Below are 23,447 nucleotides of genomic sequence, written 5' to 3' on the forward strand. Positions count from 1 at the left end.
CTTGTTTGTTGATTATTTGTAGTCATTATAGAGTTTTAACCCCTTATTTGAGTATCCAAAGTCCTCACAAATGTCCCTTATGGCAACATAGCAAAGGATAATACAGTATTGAATGCGACAGATAAATAACTTTACAATAACTACATTCGCTCACTACATTGATTATTCCACTTCCAATTTTCCCGTTTCCTGGAAATTACAGTGGTTTTGATTGTACGTCTAGATTACTTTTTCTGAATTCTGTTATCCACATTAAATTCCAATAATCACATATTTGCTATCTGTAAACACGTGAGTGGCAAAAAATACAATGAACAACATTAAGACAATTGTGTACTATGTATTTTATCCATAAGAAGCACAACTTACCTACTGACCAATCTTACCCCATTCTTTCCTGTACATATGAATGGTGACCAGTACAAACTGATGTTTTATTTATTGTAAAAAAAAAAAAAAAACTTTTTAGCTTTTGCTAAAGTTTTTCAAATAACATAGCTCTTTAGTTCAACTGTTAAAGTGTGGTACATACATTCAGTTAAAATGTATGACACATTCAGTTAAAGTGTATGACACATTATTTCACACATAATGATTTATGATATATTCTTTTGTGCAGAGAATGCTGCTGTGTGTTCATTGGCTATTCAGACCTGTGTGTTTAGAGAATAGGGCTTGTAGCCTCTAGAGCAGGCAGTCATTGAAGTTCACTGGTTTCCATAGCAATGCCTTTGTCTAATAAGTAAAACCTAGATGGTACCAAAACAGGGTCCCAGTGGTTAGTGTAAAAAAGTTGTCAGGTGCTAACCACATTCGTGACTTGTGCTAGAATGGAAAAGAAGAGAAAATGGGACATCTGTAATGCATTTCTGAATGATCCAGGGTCAAGTGATCTCCTTCGGGATGTTTTGACACATGTCTTTTTGCCTCTACAAATTATTCAACATACAGCATCTGTATTAGCTGTGCCCTGGCTGGTTTCAAGTCAAGATGGTGAGTTTTTTTTTATTACATTAAGTATAAAGTATAAAGTATAAAAAAAACATATACAGTTTATATTTCTATTTTACAAGCTAAAACTTACAGTATAAGTCCAATACTGATAATATGCAACATGAGTAATTTATAAAAAAAAATTATTGTTTTATAAAAAATGGTCTGAAATAGTTTGATCTAATTTTAGTAGTTATATCATTAATAACACTAGTATCCATATGACATTAAAATACAAATTAAATTATTATATATTACTTTTTCATTTCATTTTGGGTTTAGACTGGAGGTTATGAAGTGGAGCAGTTTGTGGAGACCCCAGATGAAGATCTGATTTGTGTCATCTGTAGAGCAGTTCTACGCTGTCCTGTACGACTTAAATGCAACCATGTCTTCTGCAAGGAATGCATTTTACAGTGGATGAAAAGGTAACAACTTAATATTTGATAATAAAAGATAAAATAGACTAAGGGGAAAATAAGGGGGCAAAAATGAGTTAGGAAAGTAACATTTCTTGTCTAAGTTATAATTTGTGACTTAACTGGTATAACCGGTTTCATCTGAATTGGGTGCTTCTCTATCTTATGTCTTTATCTTAATTTGATGTATGTTATTCATCCTGATGGGAAACCTTTCATCTAAAATAAGTCTCTTAAGCTCTCAAAGGCTTCATTAATTGGATCAAATATACTGTAAATCTAATATTGTGAAATATGACAAATATATTTTATGAATATATATATATATATATATATATATATATATATATATATATATATATATATATATATATTCCTATGATTTTCAGCAGCCATTACTACAGTATTAAATATCACATGAGCTGATTTGGTATTCAAGAAAGATTCTTGAAAACACTTTTAGAAGAAACCGTGATTTTCCAGATTCTTTGGTAAACAAACTGCATTCAACTGAAATATAATTTGTTGATTGCATTGTAAATGTTTTTACAGCCACTTTTGATCAATTTACTTACTCTTACGTCTATTTTGAAGTAACTCATTGTATGTTTGAGCAAATGTTAAAGTCAGTGTTGTTTCAGACAGGTGAAATGCCCATGTTGTAGGCAGCCTATCGATCAGAACCAAATGCTGGTTTTGTTTAAGCTGAGTAAATCCATTGGCCGTCTATCAATCAAGGTAGGCAACTTTTTTTAAAACTCAAGACTAAAATACAGTACAGTAGTTAAAAGTTCTACTACTTAAACTGTGAATTTGAAACAACTCCATACTGTGTTCTTATAGTGTCGAAATGCACAGCAGGGCTGCAGGGCCACTTTCCCGCTTTCTAACGAGTACCTCCACATCTCCAGCTGTCCGTATGAGTGGCAGCTCTGTCCCCATGCTGGCTGTGGGCAGCAGGTGCTGAGGAAAGACGCGCAGGCGCATGATCAGACTTGCAGCCACTGGCGACAGCCGTGTCCCATGGGCTGCGGGACGGTGCTCGTCCGTGAGAATCAGGCCCAACATAACTGCTACAGAGATCTGCAGCAGCGCTATGTAGCCGAGCGGCGGAAGCAAAGGGCCATCGCAACCAACCTGCGCAGGAAGATGCAGCGTATGCAGAGCCGGATGGCACAAATAAGGAGGCAGATAAACCTGATGTGTGAGAGCCTGGAGGTTGGAGATCTGGAAGTTGAAGCAGGGGAGGGAACCAGTGCTTGGACTGATGCTAATGATTCCAGTCCGAGCGGCAGCAGACACCGTCACACCGACAGCAGAAGTTCACGAGTCAGATTTATATAGCGATTCAAAGAGAGCATTGAAGTTCGTTTTTTATGTGAGCGCGTTTTATTAAATGTGTCTTTCCACTTTTATAGTCATCTTAGGGAATCGTTCACTCAAAAATGAAAGTTACTGGCATCTTTGTTTACTCACCTCCACGCTGTTCCAAACCTACAGCATATAACTTACCTTCGTTTGGGACACATAAAAGAAACTATTTTGAAGAATGTTTGAACTGTCCATACAATAAAAGTCAAATGGGTTCCAAAACAACAACAACAACAGACATCCGCGTGTTCCACAATCATACAGGTTTTGAACAACATGAGTGACAAATGATGACAGAAAGTTTATTTTTGGGTTAACTATCCCTATAAGGGCAGCACAACATACAATTTTACAGATTTACTGAGAAAAAAGCATGATGGTAAACAAAATAATGAAGATTTTCTTTGCACATTCATTCGACAGCTTTGAGAAGTTAATAAAGTGAGACATTGATGCTAATGCATAAATATGAAAAAGAAAAACTTTTTTGTAACATTCAAATGCCTGCTTAAGTTCAGATATTACAATCTTGAAGTGACACTTGACAAGAAAATGTGAAATCGTACAAAAACTGTCTTTGATATTAAACGATAATTTATGACGTAAAAAGCAAACACTTTAATGTAAGACTTTTTGTATTTCATTCTAAATATGAATTCTTAAATAAATTTGATAGTTATTGATTATTACTAATGCTTATTTGTCTAATTTAAGCCATTGTGGAAGTTCATAATCAGTTGTCCTCAGGAAATTAACAAAATAAAGTAATAAAATGGTTTATTCACACATTAAGCCACTGGTATGTTAAGAATAACTGACTTGGATTTCTGAGATGTTAGGAATTTTACAAAGAGTGCCTTGTAATGACTGTATAAGGAGATGTCTGATATATTTAGAGAGAATATGTGTGAGAGCTACTGATATTTTGCTTTGTGCTGTGATGTTTAAATGAAGCTTAACGAATGAAGCTTACACTGCTAGAAGTTTGTTGAAGTTAAATGAGGGAGTTCTGTTACTGGTGTATTTTTATGTCTGTTCCACAAGGAGGCACTACTGTAGTTCTGCAGAATGTTCCAGATCACATCTGTCAGTGGAGGCCATAGAGGAATGCTGGGAGAGCTTTGCAGGGTGTTGTGGGAAAGCTGGTGGGTCATCCATCCCAGAGTGCATTAGCGGCAGGTAAATGTCATCCATGTTGGGCAAAACAAAAACTTTCTGGAAAAATAATGGTTGTAAGGGTCGATGTAAACATTTTACATTATAATTGCAAATAATTATCTTTGCATTGCCTGCCTTCTGATCCCAACTTTAGGAAAGACAAAGTGAATGGACTTTATTTAAAAAAAAGTTCCAGACCACGTCAGAAATATCTTGGTCCTTTGTTCACTTCATTTTACAGTGGATTTGTTTACAAACAAAGCATATTTCCATGCAGGATTTTCATAAAACTGAAACTAAAAGAAAATGCTGTTCTGAAAATATTGTATCTGGCAGTCTAAATTCGAATGTTTTTTTTTTTAATTACTAATTTTAATTTAAATTATTTGCCATATGCTTAACATGTTCACCAATTTATAGTGAAGCTCCTGAGATCATAATATAATTAAAACAAACCTGAAACTCATCCTTCAGCTTTTTTTCAATCCATTCAGTTACATGACAGAATGTCACTTCTCGCTCTCCCAGTTTGGGTCTGACTCTTAGATCAAGCTTTGGGGGTCCGCAGAAACTGTACCTGAGAGAGAAACAAAAAAACGCTTACAAATCTGGGGCATGCATCCAAAGACATATCTGCAGTGCATATAATGATTAATAGGCAAAGAGTGGGCCAATTTCCAACTCTTAAAGTGCACTTCTTTTGATTTGTTGAAAAAAAAAAAAAACCTATAAAGGCACATGTAAAGTACTTGATTAGAATTGAATCTGTAGTATGTTCATATATTTTAAACACACAAAATTGCAAATTTGTAATTACAAATGCATCTAAATAAATAAGATGTAAGTTTCAATAGAATGATGATGAAAGTATGTTTTAGTTTGCCATAGATTCTTGTCAGTACATTTGGCAGTGCACTTTAAACATATTTCAAAGACAAAGGAAGTAATTATAAAATTACATATAAAGATCTGCTAAAGTCCTACTCAATGAGTTCAAAACCGACTCAAATAATTCAGCTAATTGCATTTTATATAATATTCGGTTTTCACTTAAGACTATTCTTTTAAAGAATAAGTAGTATTTTGGTAACACTTTATTTTAAGAACCAATTTTCACTATTGTTGATTATTAGCATGCATATTACTAGCATATTGGCTGTTTATTACTTATAAAGCATTTATCAATGCCTTATTCTGCATGACCATATTTTAAATCTCTTACTACAAACCCATACCTAAATTTAGCAACCACCTTGCTATAGTAACTATTAAGAAGCAAACTGGGAGTTTATTGAGGGAAAACTCTTAGTTAATTGTGAATATGTGTTCCCTAATCTAAAGTGTTACCAGTATTTTTATTATTTTACTATCAGATACTTATTTTTGTTTCAAAAGCCTGCTCCTCATAACTGCACCTGAAACATCACATATCTTCTGTCTGGCTGCGACTGCATCACTGAACTCATCAAATCACGCCCAGTTAGTAGACAGTGTTACACTTGTCTCTAATCCATAAACCTCAAATTGAAATGTAATTACAACAAAGTCAAACCTTCAAGAGTGAATGGCACCAAACTTTAAGGAGCATGATTGCTCAAGATAATCTCTGCAGACGCTGTGTAAGCTTAAGCAAAGCTTCAGTCCCTAATGCAACATTAACAGCGTGTGTTCAAGTGAGTGAGAATGGCTCGTACCATATTCTGTCGGTGGGGGGAGGAGGAACATTGATGGCGAGTGTTCCAGAGAGCTCTTGAACTTCCACAGCAAGCAGCAGAGGGGTGTTGGACATTTCTTCAATCTTTTTTTTAATGTACTCATTTTCTGTGGCCTTCTGGAAATACTTCGACTTGGCAATCTTGTCGACAAATCTCAAAATCCGCCTACTAGTACTGCCTCCAGCTGCAGTCCTGTGGGAAGCAAAGTAAATTATTCATCAGGTGGCCTTGATTTATTTTAAGCTGCATTTATTGTCAAAGAGATGATGCTATATAGACATAATTCACCCCAAAATCATGTCACTCCAAACCTGTATTGTTTTTTTGGCTGGAAAACCAAAGAAGTTATTTGGTGAAATGTCCAAGCTGCTCTTATCCATACACTGAAAGTGTGGACGGTTGTTCCTGGTCACCAGCTACTTTCATTGTGTGTACAAGAAGCAGCATGGACATACTCCTAAAAAAATCTCAATATAGAGTCCATTATAAAAAAGAAACTTGAGGGTAAAAAATGGATTTTCATCATATTTCATTTTTGAGTGAACCACCCCTTTTAAGGACATGAGTGGTGTCAGCAAGACACATACATCTTGATGTTTCATTTACAAGAACAGCATTTCTAACATACATCCCCTCCGAATAATAAAGAGTTGCGAGATCTCAGAGAATAATTGTTTAATGAATAACATGAATGGTCTATTAAATAAGAATTACCCCTCAACACCAGGTACAGCCTTTTCATTCAGACTTCCTTGAGTGTCAGCAGATGAAACTTCCTCTTCATCAGAAGATCCTGCACTTGATGATTCCTCTTCACTGTCAGCCAGCACAGAGAGCCTGGACCTGCTACTGCAGAACACATCCAGATAGGACCTCATCATAATGAGATATCATGAACATACACCCACAAACAGCTCTAGGATGGTACTGAGTCTATGGAACAACATACAGCATACAGTGGGCTCCAAAAGTCAATCAAAATATTTTGATTTAAAAAAAAGCATAACATGCCATAGTATAAAATAAAAACATTATTGTCCAAAAGTTTGTAGTTAGTAGGATTTTTTTTTACTCTTGCTCACAAAGGCTGTATTTATTTGACCAAAATACAGTAAAAACAATCATAATGAGTAATAGTAAAATAACTGTTTTCTATTAAAAATATTTTTTTACATAATTTATTCCTCTGATGACACATCTCAGTTTTCAGCAACCATTAATTGGTCACATGATGGTGATTTGGTGCTCAAGAAATATTTTATTATTGAGTTCCATTAATGTCTTTCAAAAAACGACTCCAAAATTTTGTATGGTATAGGTCACATAATAGACTTTGCAGAGTCTATGCTGTGTTGAGATATAATGATATAATGAGATATAATGAATAATATAAATGTAATTCTCCAAAAACGTACAACACATTAATGGTCTCCAACTCTGTCTCTGCCTCGGGGACTCCCTCCTTCCCAAGTTTGGAGAGGTTGATTTTGGTCTCTAGAGTCATCTGCAGTGCTCCTGTGTACTCCACCTCCAAATGTAACCAAAGGCCTGACACACAAACACGAGACAAGTTTATTTTTTTCCTGAAATAAAATATAGCAATATTTAACAGGTTAAAAAAAGTACACTTCAATAATGTACTTAAAGTGCTCTGTTTTCCTTAATAAAAACAATTCTTCAGTACTTCTTTAGATCAACTAAGTGTACTCAACTGTGCTATTTTGGGACACCATGAATATGAATTAAAATGTGGTTTTAACTTACTATTTCTGTATTTAAAAAAAAAATTATATATATATATATATATATATATACCACTTGTAGTAAAAAAACACATTTTAGTTCATATTCATGGTGTCCCAAAATAGCACAGTTGAGTACTCTTAGTTGATCTTTAGTTTATCTCAAGAAGTACTGAAGAATCATTTGTAGTACAAAATTAGTGTGCGAAAATAGATCACTTTAAGTACATTATGGAATTGTACTGTAGTACCACCACTATATGTGAGTAGTGAAAATTAAAGTGATGTGATCTGTTTATGGATGAAATTTCAAATAATAATAGTGCGATAAAACACTCACATGTCTACTAACACATTTTACAAATCCATAAATGGAATGAGACCAGAGCCAGGGAGCCAGACTCTATCGAAAGCCATTAGGTGTTACATAACACCCAGAGATCATGAGGCGGAGAGAAAACGACGCATGCTGTGCCCCACACAATAATAACTTCACTCCTCATGAGGATAATACATCCCCCATATGCTACACAGTGATCATTTTACCATACAGCTGAGTGCATAAACACACATGTGCACTTCCTCGCAGACATGCTGCTATTCGCTGAGGAGAATGATGTGATGTTATGTGCTTCTTTGATCCCTGATATTACAGAAGGATAATAACCTTTCATCTACTGCTCAGTGCAGGAACATAATAACATATACGCTCAACAGTCCTGATGGATGAATGACCTAATCTGCTCTTTTATAAGAGGCTCTTAGGAGCCTCACCAACCTCTGCTGTTTATCTGTGGTAGAGATGTGCCTGTTATCTGGGGCATGCTGGAGCCCATGGCCAGTTCGGTGAGGGTCAATTCATCCATGAAGTAAGGCAACTGTGGAAAAAAAGGGTAAACTCACACAAAAGCACTTGCACACGTGGTAGGAATATTAATATCATAAGCTATTGATTTTTCAAACCATGCTTGAGGAAGATTATAAAAAAGAGCATAAGCTCCACACACTTTGTCCAGTTAAAGAACATCATGTAATTCCTGTGTGTTCTCTTACCCGAATTTTGCTCAGCTTTCGCTGAATCTTCTGTTGGACTTTATCAGCCCAGTACTTCTCATGGAGGAAGTCCCAAAAGATCCGACCAATTAGTGCATTCAACCAGTCAGGTTTTGGGTCATCTTCATGGCAACAAAAGGTCTGCTCCAAAAGGGGTGATGGAAGAAAAAATGTTGGATAAATGAAGATACACTGAAGATACCACTTTTCAAATAAGTTTTTCTCTTAGCTTGGAGAAATGAGATATGAGAGGTAAAAATATTACTACTTAATATATTTCAAGATAATTTAACTATTAACTGATCTGATCCATGTTAGGGGTAAACTGTGTCAGGTCAAGAGGTATAATATTGGGGAACATTTTTGCATTACATTAATGAGCTTGCTACGCTGAATTGTTGTGCAGTATGTTAAAGGGATAGTTCACACCAAAATAATAATTTCCTCATTTTGTTACAAACCCGTAAGACCTTTATTCATCTTCAGAACACAAATAAAAATATTTCTGATGAAATCCGAGAGCTTTTGACCTTGCATAAACAGCAACACAACTGACACGTTCATGGCCCAGAAAGTTAGTAAGGACATTGTTAAAATAGTCCATGTGACATCAGTGGTTCAACCTTAATTTTATGAAGCTATGAGGATTCATCTCATGCAAATTCAATAAATCTGCAATTTAAAATGATTAAAAAAATTAACATCAATGAAAAATAAGCAGATTTATAAATCCCATTCCTAACTTTGATGTTTTATAACATTTTTTATAACATTATAAACATTTTGGAATTGGGTTACATTTCTCTACTAGTTTAATATTTTAGAAAATTTAAAAGCAGTAAAATGTTTGTCAGAATTTTGTAATAGTATTTCCTGCATTTGGAGGCAAAACTCACTGTCATTTTTAGCCGCTGTCTCTAAGCATCTGACACACTTCTCACACCCCACAGGAAAAAGCAGCATTTAATAATTCATGGTTGATCTTTAGCCAAATATTTTACTGAATTTTACACATTAGCAATTCAACAGCATGTAAAGCCACTCTTGATAACTGCAGTTTGACATACCTGCCATGCAGACTATTTATTATGACATGCTTTGGTGGAATTTTTATATCATCTGTATATCACAGGCTTTTGTACATGGTCATGTGACAAAAATGACACAAAGCCTCTTTGTTTAAAGCTCACCTGCTCTTTTTCAGTAGGACTGCCCTGGATGCTGCTTTGGCAGGGGCTTTGCAGTGGACTGGCATGTGCTGAGAAGTTGAGACTGGTCATGTAAGAAGTATAGTCTGGTATAATGTTCTCTTTTACTCTGCCAGCCAAATCACTATGGTACACATCTTCACTGCTGTCCTTGACTGAGCTTTCATCACCATGTGGCAGACCCCAAGAGTTCTCCTCATGCACTGCAGATTTATCTACAGAGCAAAAGAAAATTCAGAAATAAAACAATTGTCTAACTTCATGTTAGCAAAACATTTTTAAAATGTTATTTTCTCAGCTGAGACACCTTCTTTCTTTATCCTTTACAAGACTGTACAAAATGGGGCTTCTGTATAGATACTTTTATTTGTATAATTGATATATTAAATAAATAATTTGTATACTACATTATATTAATATAAAATAAGATTATAACATTATTATTAACTATATTGAATAATATTAAATTAATATATTAAATATTTTATATATGGCATATATTCATTCAAGATTTTGACAACTACAAAATGTTCCTTTATGAATTAGATCAATAGAAATGTTGTGATGCATAAATTACCATAAAAGCCTGATCTATCAAATATGATACATTTAAAAACATATGCAAAAACATTTTTGACTTATTTTGTCAAATTGTGTTTGATGCAATTTATGTATGTTCTGTTCACTTAAAGGGATAGTTCACCCAATAATCAAATTATGTCATTAATAACTCACCCTCATGTCGTTCCAAACCCGTAAGACCTCAGTTTATCTTCGGAACACAGTTTAAGATATTTTAGATTTAGTCCGAGAGCTCTCAGTCCCTCCATTGAAATTTTTTGAAGCATCGAAAATACATTTTGGACGAAAAATAGCAAAAACTACGACTTTATTCAGCATTGTCTTCTCTTCCGTGTCTGTTGTGAGATAGTTCAAAACAAAGCAGTTTGTGATATCCGGTTCGCGAACGAATCATTCGATGTAACTGGATCTTTTTGAACCAGTTCACCAAATCGAACTGAATCATTTGAAACGGTTCACGTCTCCAATAAGCATTAATCCACAAATGAGTTAAGCTGTTAACTTTTTTAATGTGGCTGAGACTCCCTCTGAGTTAAAATAGACCAGTATCCCGGAGTAATTCCTTTACTCAAACAGTACACTGACTGAACTGCTGTGAAGAGAGATCTGAAGATGAACACCGAGCCGAGCCAGATAATGAACAAAACATTGACTCGTTCACGAATCAAGAACCGGTTGCATCGGTTTTCGGATCACCAGTACTTCTTTCGGACAGTTTGATTCAATAAACCGGTTGAAGAAAACGGTTCACCGGTTCTTTTGTGCTCAACGTAATGGCATCTTTGGCGATGATTGCCCTTGATTCAAGCCTTCCGTTTACCTGGGTTCATAACATTAGCACAGAATCAGTTCAGAATCAATCACCAAAAGAATCAGTTCAGTTCAGACGCTCTGTGTGTTAGTCTGCTTCACACTGAATCACACATGCGCAGTATCATCAGTTCATCGGTTCTCGAATCGGATGCATCTGACAGAAACGGTTCTTGACTCGAGAACAAGTCAGTCTTTTATTCGTTATCTGGCTCGGCTCGGTGTTCATCTTCATCTTCAGTTCTCTCTTCACAGCAGTTCAGTCAGTGTACTGTTTGAGTAAATTAATTACTCCGGGATATTGGTTTGTTTGAACAGCTGGTTTTGTTTGTTAAAAGCTTAAGTCATTTGTTGATTAATGTGTATTGGAGACGCGAACCGTTTAAAACGATTCAGTTCGATTTGGTGAACTGGTTCAAAAAGATCCGGTTACATCGAATGATTCGTTCACGAACCGGATATGACAAACTGCTTTGTTTTGAACTTTCTCACAACAGACACGGAAGAGAAGACGATGCTGAATAAAGTCGTAGTTTTTGCTATTTTTGGACCAAAATGTATTTTCGATGCTTCAAAATATTCTAACTGACCCTCTGATGTCACATGGACTACTTTGATGATGTTTTTCTTACCTTTCTGGACATGGACAGTATACCGTACACACAGCTTCAATGGAGGGACTGAGAGCTCTTGGACTAAATCTAAAATATCTTAAACTGTGTTCTGTAGATGAACGGAGGTCTTACGGGTTTGGAACGACATGAGGGTGAGTCATTAATGACATAATTTAGATTTTTGGGTGAACTATCCCTTTAAAGGGAGTTCTCACAAAAATGAAAATTCTGTCATTAATTTCTTATTAATCAGAGCTTTCTGACACTGCATAGGCAACAACACAACTGACATGTTCAAGGCCCATAAAGGTAGTAAGAACATCAGTGGTTCAACCATAATTTAATGAAACTACAAGAAAGATAAAAAAAAATAAAAAAATAATGACTTTATTCAATGATTTCTTCTCTTCTGTGTCAGTCTTCGACACACGTTCATGAGAGTACCACAATGCATGTGACTTTTTTAATGATGTCCTTACTACTTTTCTGGGCCTTGAATGAGACAATTCCCTTGCTGGCTATGGGAGGGTCAGAGAGCTCTTGGATTTCATCAGAAATATCTTAATTTGAGTTCCGAAGATGAACAAAGGTCTTACCGCGTTTGGAACAACATGAGCGTGAATGAGTTTTCATTTTTGGGTGAACTATCCCTTTTAAGTTCAACTAATTTCATTTTTACTACCAGATATAGATTCAGAATGGTTCTCCTCATTGTGAATGGATGCAGAAAACAGTTGATGGAACCATTCCTCTTTCTCCCGCCCTGTTCGTCCAAAGAGGTACAGTGTGGGAGGATGGGAAACATTTGTCGTAGGCCCCGGGTGTTTCTCTACTTGCTGAGCCTCCTCCTGACCGTGTGCCATCTCATCTTCTTCCACAGCTCTTTCTCCTTCAGCCAAACTTATACAGATCGGATACTTCCTGTTCCACACTCTCTTGTGTGCCAAAGCCAGTGGCAGAAGAAATACCTGTTACCAAGGCAACAACTTCATTATAATTACGTGACATCTATGCAACATTCTGCCACATTAAAACTCCAGCCATTTGGGTTCAGAGACCATCAGTAGAACTGTGTCACACTACCACTGCAATGCACGTCCTTCTACTAAGGTGTTAAAATCAGTGTTACACTGACCTTGCTGCCAGTGAGTCGAAATATCCGTGAGTGGGTGAAAATCTTTTCGTAACTGGGCTCGTCAAAGGTAGCCCAGCGGGGAATGTTGTTACGTGGGTAGTCAAGCCGCAAACAGGGTCCATCCAATGTGACATACACAGTGTGCATGAGTGATGGAAAGTAGGTCTCTGGATCATATGCGTACATCTCATTCATCCAGCCCTAGAATGCAGAAACATTTCACTTCAACTCAACTGTAATATATGAATTCTCACCATAAAGTTTTAGGACAGAGACAGACAAACTAAAGAAGTGGGGCATTGGGATAAGCTCTGTAGCTACTGTACTAACTAGCCGTAACAAGTAGTGGGTGTGTGTTATTCTCCATCAGACACAGAAGAGCAGAATAATTCACAGAAGCGAGTGGTAATGAGGGTTTTGTTCATTCTTTGGAGAAAAGCAAGTTTAAGGCTTACTTTAGACACTGTGACGTTCACTGCAGTGTGTAAAAAAAAAAAGAATACTGATGGACATGAGCCTTGACACACTGAAGTACAGGTTTTGGTTTAATAGCAGTCGGCAAGGCTGTTGTTACCTGTGGTGCTGTTCTATTGCTTTTCTTAGCATTTAGTGATGTGACATTCAGCCAAGTATGGTGAACCATACTCAGAATTCATGCTCTGCATTTAACCCATCCAAAGTACACACACACAGAGCAGTGAACACACACACACACACTGTGAACACACACCCGGAGCAGTGGGCAGCCATTTATGCTGCGGCGCCCAGGGAGCAGTTGGGGGTTCGATGCCTTGCTCAAGGGCACCTAAGTCATGGTATTGAGGGTGGAGAGAGCACTGTACATGGACTCCCCCCACCTACAATTCCTGCTGGCCCGAGACTCGAACTCACAACCCTTTGATTGCGAGTCCAACTCTCTAACCATTAGGCCACGACTTCCCCAGTAGGGTTAAATAAAATGAAATGAAAATAAAATGAAAATTTCATTTAACCCTATAACGGAAACCCAACTACATGTCTTCTGCACCCTAGTGGATAATCTATGCTATTTAGGAAGTAGAATAAATTGGCTGTGTCCAAAATTGTAAGTAGGTACTTATTTTTTTTTTTAAAAGTAATTACTTTACGATCACTAAAAAAAGTATGTTATATATTTTTATAATATGTGTAGCATGAATTTAATCTGGATGTACTACATTCACTATGTCCTTATCATGGGATCTACCAAAGTCAGTTGTGTAGCTTCACTGCCATTCACAAATCCTCTCCCATGGCCTCATGGGATAGTAGTGTCCATTGTATGCACACAGAATCACACCAGAAGCAGTAGGTCATCCAGGTACTTTTGCCTATGAGTATTGTGAATTCAGACATAGGTCTTCTTCCTTTGTTACATATTCTTTTTCATCTAGTATATACAGTATTAGGGAAGTATGCAATTTTGTATGCAGCCACAGTCATATAAAAAATGCATCATATATATATATATATTTATATATTTTATATTTATACTCTGCCTTGCAAAAATCTGGAGTTGTTCAGATATTTTATTTTTATTTTAAAGAAATCCCTTATGCTCACCAACATTGCATTTTATTTTATTTTTTGTTAAAACTGTAAAGCAGTCAAATTGAAATATTATTTACAATTTAATTTTGTTAATCTTAAAATTTAATTTATTCCTGTGATGGCAAAGCTGAATTTTCTTCAGCGTCACATGATCACTCAATTAACTATTATAATGTACTGATAATGTGCACAAGAAATATATTTCTTATTTTTATCAACTTAAATCCCTAATGTATACCTTAATGAATAAAAGTTATATAATTTATTTAAAGAAATTACTGACCCCAAACTTTTGAATGGTAATGTACACACAAAAATTATTTTACTAACATATTTTGTTATATTATAAGTTCTGTACCTTGCAAGTACAGATCATCACACCAATTGATTTTTTACAAAATATAAATATTTTAAAATGCATCAAACTGACCTTGAGAGACGGTGCGTTGTTCTGTAGTGCTTCAAAGATAATATTATTATGAGAGGTCCCATGTAGTCTATGTTGTTGACTGGGAAAGTGTTTCATGGAGCCCCATCGGATAAGCACAAGCCCCAACATTAATCCAAACACTAAACCAAGGAACAGGCCAGACCAATACGCTGACAGAGGAACAATAAAGTAGCAGTATGACAGAAATGCTACATAGGCAAGACCCACTCCTGGCACTGGAGAGGAGGCCTGTTCTGTCACATAATCTGCTAAACCATCTTGATCAGTTCTATTCATATCTGTGCTCTGGGATGCACTGACGTGAGTGCTGGACTCCATCACAGATCCAGTGTCTACCTGTCTGCTATGGTGCTCATGGGAAAGCGAGGATTTCTGCACACACCGTTTGCGATGTCTCACAGGCCAGTTGCACTCCAGTAGAATCTCACTTTCTGCTTTCCTAGCACTTTTAGGAGATTCAGATACAGTCAGGTCACTGGTCGTTTTCCCAATTCCAAAGCCTTTGTAGCTTGGTGAGTCCACTGATCCTGTGCTCCTTTGATGCTTGGGGCTTCCAACACTATCTTCACGCATGATCTTACTGAACATGCTCAAAGGTTCCTGCATGGCCTCCGAGAGCTTGCGTCGTGTGTCCTCCAGCTCCATTTTGAAGAAGCTGGCTTTGGGCTCGGTGGGGGATAAGTTGACTGGAGATGGAGGAGCGGTGCGGGAGTCACCGGTGCGGCTTTTGGGATGGGTGAATTGCGACAACAAGTGCAAATTGAGCTTGGAGTCAGACCTGGATTGAGACACCTCCGGCTCACTGCGAGAAAGCTCGGTGGAAATCGACTTCACGAGGCTGAGGAGTGGTTTGGGCTTTAGAGAAGACTCTTTCAGTTCCAGTTCTGTAGATAATGACTTCACTAAGCTGGCCAGGGGTCGGTGAGTGGGCGAGAGGAAGCCAGACCCCGGGGGGAAAGAGTTTCCCAAGGAACTCAGAGATGGAGGAACATTGAAAGCAGGTGAGCTGAGACCCCATTCCCCCTCTGTCTGAATGTCGACCGAACATGGTCTTTGGTTTCGGAAGGAGCTAAGTGACTTTTTGCCATCACAGTCCAAGGTGAATATGAGGTCAGTGTCATCAAGATTGTCCCATTCACCCTCGGTGTCTGTCAGTTGGATTACTATGCCTCTCTGGTCAGTGTCCTTCTTCAGCTGTAAACCTGGTCTCTGGGTCCCACTGGCCAATTTGTGAGTTCCTTCATTTCCTGTCATCCCTGCCATGATTTATCTCTACAGAGCAAAAGCAAAAATCTTTGAGTCACCAAAAAGACAATTAAACTATTTTGCCTCAAGATATGATGGACAACACAGTCATTTTGCTTCAACTTCCATCAGCAGTTTTTAGAGCATGACAGAATATGATGATTAAGAGGAAGATATTTCTTTGGCAATGATCGTTTTGGACAAAACATTGACTGGATCAGTTTTGTGCTACAAAAAAAATAACTCTTCTTCCATAACAACAGTGGTTCTTAACAAAGCTTCTGAAAAGAGCCTTTTACGTATGAGTATTATGAGTAAGATAACAAATCTTAATTAAATGCTTTAAAAACAAACAAAATCATATATATTTTTCCCCTTCGACAGCTAGGCTTCTGGATTAACAAAATGAATCATGTTTAATTCATTTATTTAAACAGTCACAGATTGTATTATTAAAAAAGTTTGAAAACACCAATAATTTGGAGCCTTCAAACACCTCGTTGGACCTTTGAGTCAAAATCTCTATATGTGACGCCCCTTGAATAATGTCTAGAATCTATAATTATTACATAATGCATAAGTAGGGTTTCAGAGATCTACCTACTCTGAAATATTAAAAAATTTCAATATACTGCAATATAAGGAATTGCAGTAATCTAGCCAAGATGTAATAAACGCATGAACAGCCATTTCTTGAGCTTTGGGAGTGAGAAAGTCTCTGATTTTAGACAGTAGGCGAAGTTGATAAACTGCAACTGATAATGAAGGAGATATGTTTATCAAATTTTAAATGCTGGTTGACAAGAACACCTCTAGGTTCCACACCTGTGATCTAAAAATTAATAAACTGTCCAAATCAGGGCATATATACTGAGAATTCTCATTAGAACCAAAAACAATTACTTCGGTCTTCATTTAAGAAGAGGAAATTTTGAGCGAGCCATGATTTAACCTCCTTTAAACATTTCCGAAGAGAGGTAACCAGAGAGGTAATTGTTTGTTTTGATTGATAGATTTGAGTACTTTCTGCATAAAAATGAAAAGAGACACCATGTTTCCTAAGAATAGAGCCCAGAGGTAAAGCTAAGATAGAGTCTTGCAGAAGGGAACAGGTCAGAGGTACAGAGGAAGAGGTAAGGTATGACTTAAACCAATTAAGAATGCTATGTCACGATCCCCACACAAGAACAGAGGACAGGTAGATCCAATAGCAGGAAGTCTTTTAATAAGGGAAAACCATTACATCAAATCCAGTCCAGGCAGTGGTCAAAACCAAAATGGCAATCAAAAATCAACAGGCACAAAACAAACGGGCAAGAACAGAACTCCGAAGTGGCGTGATAAATACAAGGACTCCGTAACACATACTAAAACAGACAGGGTATATATACACAGGGAAATGACAATGCTAATGGGGAATTGGCTGAGTGCAATGATTAATGACCAGGGACAGCTGAGTGCAATGAGGAGACAGGGATCGTGGGGAATGTAGTTCAGGAAGTGACAGACACCGTGGGGAAGGAGGACATCTAGTGGTTACCCAGGGAACACAAACCAGACTCTGTGACAGCTAGCTTTTAGACCCACCCAGGACTCTAGTCTGGATAATAATGTGGAGTGGTCTATGTTACATTTTCAGCATGTATTTTGGACACTAAAGTGCTGAAAATACACATTGCTTAATAGATTTATTGTTTTCTTTCTGTGCTCGACAAAAGAAAATATGAAGCCAATAGCAAGAGGTTATGTAACACTTAAATACACAATACACAAACACATTTATAGACCATGACAGAACCAGTATTCAGTTTGCTTTTCCCATTAATTGTAATTAGTTTCCCTAAAGGCTGCAACATTCTAAAATACTACTTAGTACATCAAGGGGAACCACAATGAGGGACTAAGCTATATATCTCTTAGTCAGGAAATAATGGGCCTTTCTAGTTCAGTCAACAGAAGATCTAGCACTATCTTTCTAGGTCAAGTAAGGCATTTAAAAGTAAGTTAAAGACTGCCTTCAGTGGTTATGTAACCCTGTGACACCAATTCTCCAGCAACTGGCAAACTCTCTTTAATCCCTTCTTCATTCAAAATGGACTGATGAAATAATAAACCAACAGACTGTTCGAGGGCACATCTACATGAGGTATGTCAGACCTCTCTCATGTTGTTGGAGATGTCTTTGCTTCTGAACAATCAACAATGCTGTAGGCTATAAGTATATAGAAATCTGCATAAACCAAAATTTGGTGTGGTACAGTACAATAAAATATGATTGGTTTCTCTAAAAGTCTGCCGAATTATTCCTATCAAATTTCAGCTATGATTCACAACAGGGTAAAAACACAATGTATGGTGGAACATTCACTCCCTATAAATAGTTATTGATTATTAATTTAAGCTTAGGCAGACTTGGACACACAATGCCTTTAATCATCTCATCTGAGCTACTGTGTGTGGTAAAAAAAAAAACAAAAAAAAAACATGTTGATTGACAGCCAACTGGAAGGCGACCATCTGGACTAAATTTTGATAGACAATAAACAGACATGTAACTTCTGTAGAATTTGTTACTGGTAAATGGAAATATAATGTGTCATATTATACGTCATAAAATACTGTAAAATCCTTAAAATTATTTCAGATCTGTCTGACAGACACAAAAAATATCTCAAAAGATTAATAGCACTGCTTAGGCCTAATGTCAGATGAACTGGATTTAAACTCAAGCAAATGTTTCAGATGGATTGAATTCATTGATAATTCTCAGAGACAAGTGCCAATGATGGAAACAAATACTGAGCAGTATGATAAACTTTAATTTGTTGCAATGAACAGGCATCACAGCAGGTGATTCATCAAGGCAGATGGTGTATTGCTTTGTAGGATTCATGCAGATTATAAAATATGAAGGATGCTCATTAAAGCAACTTTCTGTGAGTATGGAGATAATTTCAAAAGAATGAACTCACCCAATTTCTGCAAAATCGCCTGATCTCAAAAAAGAAAAAGAAAATCAGCTTTTGCGTTCTGTCAGTAACAGTGAGTCGCAGTTCCGTGAATCATTCCCAGAAAAGAGACAGATGACACTTTCTTAAACCGTCTTGCGTGAATCATGAGTCTGCACAGAGCTTGACATCAGACTTTATGATACAAGCTCAGTTAAAGAGCGATGTGCGCTTATGTCGTTCATTATATCCGCAGGGCTGTGCAGATGTGCATGTATCGCTCAGTAAACCTGGACTGTGCAGCGCGCAGATCCTCCGGAGTTCTGAAGTATATTATTACACTTATGCAGTGCATCGCTGTTATATTACTGTGAAGCTGTGTATTCCCATAGAAACTAACTCCTCCCCCTCACAGGCTCTATCCAGATGTGATTTTGCGAGCAGCAGCTCCTCGATCTGATTATAGGAAGTATGGCTGGAGTCCACTTTAATCCCGATTTAAAAATAAATAAATAAATAAACCCTGCCCCAACATCCATACGCTTATAGAGACACAACAAGACACTCCGATGACCCTAAAAACTCTATATTTGTCCTGATTTTGTTACCGTGACCATGTAGGCTACAGCACTTTCAGAATTCATATATTAGGCCTACGATTATTGTCTGAAAATACTGGAAATGCTCACTGTTACAGTTTATTAGGCTGCATTTTAGTAATTATGGACAATAATAATTTAATTTTAAAAAAGTAACTTAAACATGTTCTAATTTATATTTTTTCCCTTTAATCCACAAGTCACTGTGACGTCACCGCTCTAGCTGGAGGCAAAACATAAGGCAGAACTCATTGCAGGTGCGCTAAAAGTTTGAGGTTTTGACTTTAAAATGTCTTCTTGTTGGGTTTTTGGCTGCCAGAATAGAAGGAACAGCACTTTTGTTTCAAAACTAAAGTTTTAACGGATCCCGGCAGACATTCCTTCACAGAAATCAAGAAGACAATTGTGGTTGAATGCAAATACAGCCTACAGACTGGACGGAGATGATCATAAATAATGCTCGTGTTTGCAGTGCACACTTCATATCAGGTAAAATAATATATACATATGAACTGGTGTGACGTAGACTATTGTGGGTGCTGGTGGAAATTAAGCAGACATAATTCGTCCGGGTCAGAGACGAAGTACACTTTAATGGTTTCAGACTTGTAGAGTATTTCTTGAATTAGTTGAGTGGATGATTGTAGTACAGGCAGCAGAGAGTATGGCAGAGTAGTACAGAGTAGGCTAGTTTGAGTTTAACTTAATATGAGTGAGTGGTTTAGAAAACAACAACAGCTTGAACAACAGCGAGGAATGTCCGTGCTTTGAACTGTGTCCTGTCAATACTGTTAAAGGGATCGTTAAAGGGGAATACTGATAAATCAGTGTAATACCTCTTAAAGTCACAAGGGGGCACTAATGGCCCTATACTTAGGTGGTCTTTTCTACAGCCGCCCCCACATTTGCTGTGGAAATGTGTAATTTAGATAAGGCACTAAGGTAAGTGATCAAGTATGTTAAAGGGGTACTACTAAAGAGTACTCAATCTGGTAAAGCTGGGAGGCTGATTAGCCGGGTGATGGGACGAAGATAGGTCTTATTCTTGACTTCCACTTCTGCAGTCCTGGCTCGCCCATCTTCCCCAGGAAACACTTTTGTTACTTGTCCAACTGGCCATTGAGCTCGGGGTAATTGATGATCAACAATCATGACAACTGTGCCTGGTTGTAGATTCTCTGCCTCTCGGTGCCATTTCTGTCTGACTTGCAGGTCTGGGAGATAGTTACGGAGGAAACGTCTCCAGAATTGGTCTGCCAGAAGCTGACTGTGTCTCCATCTCCATTTGCTCAGCAACTCTGATTCAGGGTATACTACTTGTGGCAAGGATGAGTCAGGCCGCCCCATGAGCAACATGTTGGGAGTGACTGGATCAAGGTCCGCTATGTCTGAGGAAGTATGTCCGATTGGCTTCGAATTGAGAATGCCTTCAATCTCAACAAGCACAGTACGCAGTACTTCCTCGGTCACAATTTGATCCCCTATACTAGAACAGAGAGCTGATTTTAGGGATCTTATTTCTCTCTCCCAACAGCCCCCAAATTGTGAAGCACCTGGGGGGTTGAACTTAAAACTAATCTGGTGGCTTGCTAATTTCTCATGGAGGGAAGGATGGAGCACAGCAAAATCTTCTTGTAGTGCTTTCTTGCCACCTCTGAAGTTTGTACCTTGGTCAGAGATGATCTCAAATGGCTTGCCTCTACGGGAGATGAATCTTCGGAGGGCCATTAAGAATGAATCTGTGTCCATCTGATAGAGCAGGTCCAGGTATACAGCTCTCGTTGTTAGACACTTAAATATGATACCCCATCGTTTCTCATGTCTGCGCCCAATCTTGATTAGGGTAAGGGCCGAAACAATCCACTCCTGTAGAGTAGAAGGGTGGTTGAAGTAAGCGCAGTCTTGAAGGAGGCAAGTCTGCCATTCTGGGAATGCTGGGCTGGCCTCTCCATTGTTTACAGCCTAAGCACGTTCTCTGGTGATGCCGAATAGCTTCTCGGCCTCTCAGTATCCAGTACTTACGACGTATTTCAGCAAACACCCTGTCTGCTCCTGGATGGTGTAGAATTTCATCAAAGTCCTGGATGATGAGTCTGCTCAGGGGATACTTAGGGTCGAGAACTATAGGGTGTATGGCGGATTCGTCTAACTGCTCTGTTCTTCTGAGATGACCTCCAACTCTGATGAGGTGGGTACTGCTGTCATACTCTGGGGCAAGGCACAAGAGACGACTGCTCATTGGTAGAGGTTTTCCTGACTTAAGATGAGCCATTTCGATTGGGAAACTATGGATTTGTGCTTGGTGAAGGAGGGTTAGTTCGGCTTTTCTGTAATCCTCAGCTGTTAGCACTTCAGTAGGGGTAGCCGCCCCATGCAAAGCTCTAGTTGTAGCTGCTAGTAGTTCCTTATAAGATCCAAATTGATTGCAGTCAGGCAAAGCTGGGTTGGTGACAGGAACTGTAAGTCCACAGAATGTGACCTGCTTCAGCTCTGAATCTTCAGTAGGTAGCTGTAGGAGAGGACTCTGAGGCCACTGATCTGCGGGCAGGAGAAGGAATGATGGGCCTTGACTCCATCGGCTTGACTTGGCTAACTCGGCCAAGGTCTTGCCCCTAGTGATGTCATCAGCAGGATTAGACTTGGAATCAACATAACGCCAATCCTTGGGGTCTGTTAACTCCTGTATTTCTGCAATTCTCGTTCCGACGAAGACTTTACATCAACACGAATCCCCTTGAATCCATGCCAGCACAGTGGTGGAATCTGACCAGAGCGTGACCTGATGTATGGGAACACTGAGCTCTGTCTTCAGTAATTTGGCTAGTTGTGCTCCCGTCATAGTGGCACACAACTCAAGAAGAGGTATGGACTGTTGTTTCTTTGGAGAAACTCTGGAACGGGCAGTCAAGAAAGCTATCTCCTTTTCTCCTTGAGGACTGAGTGTTTGGATGTAGGCTACTGAGCCATAAGCTTGCTCTGAAGCGTCACAGAAAATGTGTAGGGTTCTGATACTCAGGGGGTTATCCAACTTTAAAGTGACATAACATCTGGGAATGGAGATGTGCGTGATGTTTGGTAACTCTTGCTCCCATGTTCGCTAGGCTTGGAGCAGTTCTTCTGGAAGTTGAGGGTCATCCCATTCCCTCTTCTTGTCCCACAGACCCTAGACTAAGACTTTAGATCTCGTGGTGTAAGGGACGATGTACCCCAGGGGATCATACTGACTGGCTAGAACCTTGTAAATATGACGCATAGTAGGGGCAGAGCATTCAATGGGGCGATACTTGTATGACAGTGTGTCAGAGGTACAGTGCCAGAGTAGTCCATGTGCTGACTGTTGTGCTTCTGGTTGCTCTTGGGTCAGCCACAATACTAAGTTACTTGACTTGGCTTCCGATGGGATAGAGTCCAGTACTTGAGGGACATTGCTGGCCCACTGTCTTAGATCAAATCCTCCTGTGGCTAGGAGGTCTCGCAACTTAGATGCCAGTGCCCTGGCTTCTTCTTGGGTATGGAAACTCTGGAGGAAGTTGTCTACATAGAAGTATTTCTGTATACTTTCTCTGACATCTTCGCCTGGCTGACTGTAACAGAAGAACAGAAGAACTTGCCACTCATAAACTTGGGGGGGCTGATCTCTGTTGAGGTCCCTCCAGAGGAATCGTAGCAGTGGGTGGTCCTCTGGTAGCATTCGCACCTGATGGAACATGCCCCGAATATCGCTACTCAAGGCAACAGTGTGTGCACGGAACCTCAGGAGGACAGACATCAGAGAAGGACCCAGAGTGGGACCAGGAAGAAGCAACTGGTTGAGATTTTTCCCTCCGTGTTGGAA

At 38.4% G+C, this 23,447-nt stretch overlaps 2 protein-coding genes across 3 annotated transcripts; one reads left to right on the top strand and one right to left on the bottom strand.

Annotated features, from left to right (window-relative positions):
- The first annotated feature begins 814 nt into the window (after nt 1-814).
- rnf151 (ring finger protein 151) lies at nt 815-3,006 on the top strand. The gene is made up of 4 exons (XM_059532999.1): nt 815-993; nt 1,276-1,421; nt 2,054-2,150; nt 2,256-3,006. The coding sequence occupies exons 1-4, from the start codon at nt 991-993 to the stop codon at nt 2,754-2,756; spliced, it is 747 nt and encodes a 248-aa protein (XP_059388982.1). The 5' UTR covers nt 815-990; the 3' UTR covers nt 2,757-3,006.
- Nucleotides 3,007-3,060: 54 nt separating this feature from the next.
- On the bottom strand, nt 3,061-19,407 carry tex2l (testis expressed 2, like). 2 transcript variants are annotated; one of them, XM_059532056.1, is made up of 12 exons: nt 19,038-19,407; nt 14,800-16,092; nt 12,801-13,001; nt 12,348-12,633; nt 9,642-9,874; nt 8,452-8,592; nt 8,177-8,276; nt 7,072-7,204; nt 6,371-6,502; nt 5,636-5,848; nt 4,398-4,518; nt 3,061-3,998 (listed from the first exon to the last, which is right to left on the bottom strand). In XM_059532056.1, the coding sequence occupies exons 2-12, from the start codon at nt 16,081-16,083 to the stop codon at nt 3,834-3,836; spliced, it is 3,009 nt and encodes a 1,002-aa protein (XP_059388039.1). In that variant the 5' UTR covers nt 16,084-16,092; nt 19,038-19,407; the 3' UTR covers nt 3,061-3,833. The 2 variants fall into 2 exon arrangements, with proteins under 2 accessions (XP_059388039.1, XP_059388037.1); XM_059532054.1 differs by having other exon boundaries at nt 6,371-6,505.
- Nucleotides 19,408-23,447: the final 4,040 nt, after the last annotated feature.

The sequence above is a fragment of the Carassius carassius genome, chromosome 40 (genome assembly GCF_963082965.1).
Source record: "Carassius carassius chromosome 40, fCarCar2.1, whole genome shotgun sequence".
Taxonomy (NCBI): Eukaryota; Metazoa; Chordata; class Actinopteri; order Cypriniformes; family Cyprinidae; genus Carassius; species Carassius carassius.

Coding starts and splice junctions, on each gene's coding strand:
- tex2l (XM_059532054.1), bottom strand. CDS start 16,083: ATGGCAGGGATGACAGGAAATGAAGGAACTCACAAATTGGCCAGTGGG. Junction 7,205..8,176: donor ACCACAGATAAACAGCAGAG/GTTGGTGAGGCT, acceptor TTTGTGTGTCAG/GCCTTTGGTTACATTTGGAG. Junction 3,999..4,397: donor AGCTGAAGGATGAGTTTCAG/GTTTGTTTTAAT, acceptor TTATTTTTCCAG/AAAGTTTTTGTTTTGCCCAA.
- rnf151 (XM_059532999.1), top strand. Junction 1,422..2,053: donor ATTTTACAGTGGATGAAAAG/GTAACAACTTAA, acceptor GTGTTGTTTCAG/ACAGGTGAAATGCCCATGTT. Junction 2,151..2,255: donor TTGGCCGTCTATCAATCAAG/GTAGGCAACTTT, acceptor GTGTTCTTATAG/TGTCGAAATGCACAGCAGGG.